At 52.5% G+C, this 6,459-nt stretch overlaps 1 protein-coding gene across 2 annotated transcripts in view; it reads right to left on the bottom strand.

The window, feature by feature from the left end:
• Positions 1-6,459, bottom strand: part of LOC113202638 (dachshund homolog 1-like) — a 24,254-nt gene that overhangs the window by 5,512 nt on the left and 12,283 nt on the right. Inside the window, exon 8 of one of the 2 annotated variants that reach the window (XM_052266486.1) lies at positions 1,979-2,062. The exons of the other annotated variant lie outside the window; for it this stretch is intronic. Within the exon in view, the coding sequence (XP_052122446.1) occupies positions 1,979-2,062 (84 nt within the window). The remainder of the gene's footprint in view (positions 1-1,978; positions 2,063-6,459) is intronic. 2 annotated transcript variants of the gene reach the window in all.

Genomic DNA, 6,459 nt, shown 5'->3' with positions numbered 1-6,459 from the left:
ACGGGAATCACTAGGGCTTAAGAGAAGCGGTTGTAAAAAGCAGTCCCACAAAAAATGTTATAAAACAAAAGTTGTAGAAAAATGAAAGCTCTCTAACTTTTGTTTTATAACATTTTTTGTGGGACTGCTTTTTACAACCGCTTCTCTTAAGCCCTAGTGATTCCCGTACATTTCCCCTCCTAAACGTGGCGGTAGCGCCTAAACGGCTTTAGATAGAGCAAAACGGACGAAATTTTCGCCCAGAGGGCCGCAATTCGACGAGTTACCTCTTAGGAAGCATTCTTGAAAGTTTTAAAAAATAATTGAAATAGCAGCTTTTTGAACAAATACCCCAAATGACCCCTAAATATGAATTTAAGCAAAAATCTTTGACGTGTCCTTCGATGACATATTTAGACCAACAATTTCCCAAAGTAGAATGAAAATCGGGAATTTACACTTGGCGGGGTTCCCTTGTAAGTGCGTCTTATCGCCCAGCCCCTATTGTGCACGGCCGCAGCCGTCCTGACCTTTGTGGAAATGTCGTCGTCTACTTGTGCCCCGCCCGCCCAAGCCCTGCCCAGCCAAACGCGGAGCCACAGCAAGAGAGGCCCAACACAAACGGTCGGCCCGGCCCCGCCGCCCAGGCCCGGGACTAATTGCCCGGAGAGAAGGCTGTCGCCCGACCAAGGCCCACTTGCTTATGGTCAGGCCCAATTCGATTGGCACCCCTGGCTGGCATTCCCTTTCCAAAGGGCGGGCGCGCAGGCGCCGTTTAAGTAGGTCCGGCTGACAGAGGGAGTCGCCTGGGTTGCCGAGGGTTCCTTGTACTTCCTTCGTACAAGGGGTTTTGTAGCACAAAGTGCGACCTGATCCATATATTGAAAAATGTCACGCTGTACACTTTTGAAGTCGAATTCAGAAAAATTTAACTGTGTGAAAACGAAACAGCTAAACTTTTGGGATGGGTTAAAAACACCGTGCCCACACACAAAAAACCAAAGTACTTCCTGAGTGAAATACATTCAGACGTTGCTGCCCGTCATCATCCAACGCTCTGGCGGCAAAACAGGCGTTTCCGCTGCTGGTGAGCGTCGCGGGGGCCGCCGGACGCTTTTGTGCAAAGGATTCCATGACGTACTCGCATAAAAACACAACATCGTGGTTCACTGGAGGGTGATGCCGCGGGGTGCTGAGCCCCTCGTTTGTCAACCGTACCTTTCCCCCGGCGCGAAAATTTGAATAGGCGCGGGCGGCGTCGTCCGATATGAAAACCGATTTGGGAGAGGAAATGACGGGCGCTTTTAAACAAGAAGTGGAGCGCGCCGCGCCAAGGCGTCGCCGATGGCCTTTTCAAAACGACAGCCGGCCAATCACAGACCGCTGGTCGAGCGGAACCCTTTCCTGTGTCGCAGTGGTCGCCGCGCGATGTGGTCATAAGGCCGAACGGGTAAAGGCGCAGTGCCCACCGCCAAGACACAAAATTATTGCACCGGCCCCTCACAAAGAAAAGAACAAGAACCAAAAAAAAGAAGAAAACACTAAAACTGTGTCTCTAGAACATGCACGGTAAACCAATGACACTAATAATTAATTAATTTTCCAACTGCGGGTAATATTTTTACAGTGCCTCTGCGCGGTCGTCAATGCTGCCCGATGGCGCATGAAATCACACGCAGTGTGTACGCACTCAGCGCGCGCCGCTTGCACACCGGAAGTGAAAGCGAAACGCGTCAAGCCTCCTCTCAGAACAGCGCGCGCGCGCTCAGGAAAATAATGCAATATAAGTGATATTCCTACCAGTTTTATCAATGCGCCTAAATCCAGTGCGGGCATCGGATATGGAGTGTGTAGGGGGAAGAGGGGGGGGTGTTGTGTTGCGGGTGCCCCAAATGCATCGACAAGCAGCGGATACCTCCACACCCAAAACGATAGTCGCTATAGTTTTACGTTCGGCTCAATTATTATATTTGAGGCGGAAAAATAAAGGCAGACTTACTTCGTGTGCGCGTCTCGTCAACTAGCTGTCTTTCGAGGCTCTCTTTCAACTCTCGCTCCCGAACGACATCCATCTTTAGCTCAGCTGCAACAGAAAATAAATGGAAAAAATCTAAATGCTTTTCTTTTGAATAGACAGACTTCTAATTTTTGGCTTCTCGCGAAATCGTATGGGCAAATTGCGCATGCACACTACGGAGCGTTGCGCAGCGTGGTGTGGCGTGCGGCGGGTAGGGCCGTCCTGGACACCATTTAATCACTTTCCGAGACTCGTGAAGGGATAAACGGGCACCTGTTTTGACAGCGCCTCCTCCGCGGCCCGGCCCTCCCACCCGAGGGGGTAATCACTCCGTGAAAATGCGCACACCTCAACTTTTCACTTTTCCACTTTCATTCACTTTTTCACCGTTTTACAACGTTTACTTCATTTCTATGCCTATGTCCCCTCTAATTTATTCATTTTTGATTTGATCAACGCAAGATTAGTCACTTTCGTTCACAATTTCTTTCAGTTTTCGTCGCTTTCATTCAACTTTTTGTCACTTTCACTTTACCTTTTACAGAAATGTGTACACCAACTTTCAGTAGTGATTACCCCCTCGCTCCCACCCGCTCGGCCCGCCCGCCCGGTATGTTGACAGCGCGCTCTACAACAGGTAGCGGCAGATGCATTCGTGCAGGGCAGTGCAACGCCTATCTCACCCGTCAGATCTAGCAAGACGCATGCGCCGCGTCTCCATTTCAACCCAAAACTGCATCTGTCCTCCCCCGGTCTTCCCCAGCCAACATCCTTGAACACGCCGCACCTGACTGGTTACGTGAAATGGAACCGACTCGCTGGACACAAAGTGCTCCAGCAGCGTGCTCACTGTCGCGTCGCTCGGCAGTTCCGGTTCCGGTCGCGAACATACGGCTGCCGTACGTGCGCGGGAGTCGAACGGACAACAACAACAAGAACGACTTAACACGTCCGAGCGCGTGTTAAACCTCGCAGTTGAGTGCGAGGAGGCGTTGGAAGGACCCTGCCGCCGCGGGCAGGCGGACAGTGCTGTGCAGCACCGGTGCTTTTGTACACGGCGCCACCAGAGGTTTTACGAGTCGAACGGCAGCGGCCATGCAACATGTTGCTATGGATGGCACGCCGGTGCGCAAGCCCCATCTCTCTCTCTCTCTCTCTCTCTCTCTCTCTCTCTCTCTCTCTCTCTCTCTCTCTCTCTCTCTCTCTAATGCCGTCGTACGCACAACACCAAACCGCGTCACGCCCCCGATAAACAGATCAACGGGGAAACAAACCTCCGACAGCTTATCGAACCTGCCCGGGTCGGCCTGGCCCTCCTCGCCGGCCTTCTCCTCGGGCTGGCCGCGCGCGGTCACCAGAGGGCAGCCCGGCTCGGCCGAGGGAATGCAAGCCGGCTTTGCAACTACACGAGAAAATAATAAGGTTTTTGCAAGGACGAAAAAAGAAACACTACTTGACCTGAAGTGTGCCGTCGATTGCTGATTGCTTGTAGAGCTCTTAATGTTTGACAACATCATCAGCATACGTAACTATCTAGATATGCACCGGAAACTCGAGCGTGTGAATGTCGCACACCTGATCTCTGTCTGTGAATTCGTACACTTGGAGTGAAGATGTGAATTTTCCTTTGAACTTCACACTCACACACTTATGCCCACATGCGCGTATTTAGAGTGAGCGAGTGATATATCCTCTGCAAAGCAATTCGCCTATGAGACTTAAAATCGTCCGTAAATCGACAAGACTTTGGATGAATCCACACGTGAAAAGAACTGTGCCACCGGTTGCCAGAAGCAGCAGCAGCTTATCCCCTGGATATTTATTAGCTGCATATATCGCCGGGCTGATTAAACAAATGAGAGGCGGACGAGAGAATGATACTCGTGCCAGATCGGCCATTCCGTTTGGATTTAATTAATACATGAAAGTAATCAAGGACAGCAGAGCCGCAGCCGGTCCGGCAGCACCACCAGCTCCACGGATGTTTAGCAGTGTGTACTCGGGCGCCACCTCTCAGAAGGTATAATACAAAATACGACCAAGCTGATTTGGATTTTGTGGTTTCGGTTGAACAAATAATAAAAAAGGGCTCAACTTCAACTCCGAGAAAATCACCATGTACTGGAAACGCACTAACTTCCAAGACGAGGTATGCAAGATATTATAGTGAGTGCTTACCCCGCGCGACTTTGCAGCGCACACAGAAATGAGCCAGATCGAACTTTAATACCGAGAGATAAAGGACCGTGTTAAACCCATCGCCGTCTTTGAGCCCGGCGCGGGGCGGGGGGCCGGGAGGGCCGGTACCACTTTGCGGGACAGCGCCTTGCTGTGTCCGCCGGCTCGATTTACTTGCGCACTTTGTACGGATTTACGGAGCCGACATGGGAGGGCGGTACAGTACAGCTGTGGGCTCGTGTGTGTGTGAGAGAGAGAGCGTGTCTGTGTGTGTGCTACTAGGGGCGTTTGGACGAATTGCTACCGCAGCTCTGCCTCGTTCGACGCGTAACATTAACACGAGCGAGGCAGCCTTTCCTCTCTCACTACTCCCCCTCCTCCTCTCGCCCCTCTCTTCTCTCTCTCTCTCTCTCTCTCTCTCTCTCTCTCTCTCTCTTTCTTTCTCCCCCCCTATCCCTCTCTCTCTCTTTCTCTCTCTTTCTCCCCCATAGGCCTAGACTTGTCTGCTGAACTAGACCGACCAGGGGCGGAGGGGGGACAAAGAATAGCCAAAGAGTAGGACGAGGAGGGCCGCGGCGGAGAGGAGGCATCAGAAATTGCCACTCGTCCGAATGACGGAAGCAAAGAAAAATAAAAACAAGAGGCTCGCGGCGGTACCGATCGAGGTACGCGAGTTCTCACTCGGCGCTATCACCAGGGACGCGTCCGAAGCTCGTGCCCGGTGCCTTTTGCCACCTCGGACGCGTGCAAGACCGAAATGTGTGTTGCGCGTGTGCTGGGAGCGTACTGCAATAACTGCTGGTACACACTCACACACACACACACACTCCCAAGGGGATGGATTCCTACGAAAGAGTTAGGTCCTTTGTCGCGTACGTACAGAGTGTGCGAGCGAGAGAGAGAGAACGTGATGTGAAGAGGGAGAGGGACGCGTCTGTGTATGGTGTGAGCGAAAGAGGGGGGAGAGAGAGAGGAGCGAAACAGCATCTCTCGCGCCACACCATCACTGGTCAGTGGAGCCGCTAAAAGGTCGCCCTTTATTGTCCGACTGTCACCCGATACGAACGGACGTGTGGCCAGCACAGGCGCCCGCCGCGCACGACCATAAGGTGTCCACACGCCCGACCAGCTAGGGTGGCCACCTACGCTACAACCACCACGTTCACAGTGGCACTCAGGAGGGATCATCCAGAAAGTACGTCCGTTAATCGCCGTTACGAACATGCCAAGTTAAGCCTATGCAAGGTCCCATAGCGCCTGATCAGTAGGCAACATCCAGTCTACAGTGCAGGCGTGTACCGCGGGGTGGCCTATCCGGTGCCTCGCAGGCGCGGTACTTTCTGGACGATCCCAGAGGCGTTGCGAGCGGATTTGCTTTCCGTCTCTTGCCATGGCCCCTGGTGGGTAGGCAACGCGACCCCACGCGTGCACGGCGGGATAGTATAACTGCGAGGTCCCACGGGGTTTTTCAGCCGCCTCCCTACATGGGCCACAAAAGAATTGTGCACGAGGATTCGACCGTCCAGAAGAACAACCGCGTGCCTCCAAGATGTGACGTCACAACTCCTTCTGACCTCTCACCTGTCGCTGACCGGAGGATATGACGTCATATTTTGGAGGTACGCCGGTATTGTTCGGTACTGAACGGTCATCTAGTGATCAGTAAAACAACTCCCATCAGAAATACAAAGACGATCCACGCGAAAGATTGTAAAATAGCGATAACTTTCCTGAGTTTCATGAGAAAACCAACGTTCTTGTTTCTCAACATACATGCTGCTTTCCTCAAAATTTATGTTGCTTTCCTCGACATCAACTTTGCTTTCCACAATATCCGTGACAAAATCAATGTCATTTTCGGTGAAATCCCTGCTTTCCCGAGCATATTGCTTTTACTTAACATCAATGCTGCTCCATTAAAACCCGTGTTGCTCTCCAAAACATCCATTTTTTTTGTTTTTCGAGAACATCGAGGTTTTTCAACATCCCCTTTTTTTCCTGTGTTTGCGGCGCTCTGTACAATACTCTCCCGTGTGGCCAGACGGCCCGATGTAAGACGGACGGTTATGGGACGCCTGCCGGCCGGCGGCACACGGGGCCTGCGCGGGGCGCCCGGCTCTGCGCGCCCGGCCTCTGCACGGGCCGCATCAGGACGCCACGGCGGGCATAAAGTCCGGATGCACTGAATGCCATGTCCCGACGCACCGACACGGAGTGTGGAATGTTACACGGGGGAAGAGTGTCTGCACTCACCCGGGAAAGGAGAGGAGGGGAGGTGAGGGGGG

This window comes from Frankliniella occidentalis, unplaced genomic scaffold (genome assembly GCF_000697945.3).
Source record: "Frankliniella occidentalis isolate FOCC.00 unplaced genomic scaffold, Focc_3.1 Scaffold39, whole genome shotgun sequence".
Lineage (NCBI taxonomy): Eukaryota > Metazoa > Arthropoda > Insecta > Thysanoptera > Thripidae > Frankliniella > Frankliniella occidentalis.
Note: the sequence above shows the minus strand (reverse complement) of the source record. Positions and strands in the feature narration are given on the sequence as shown.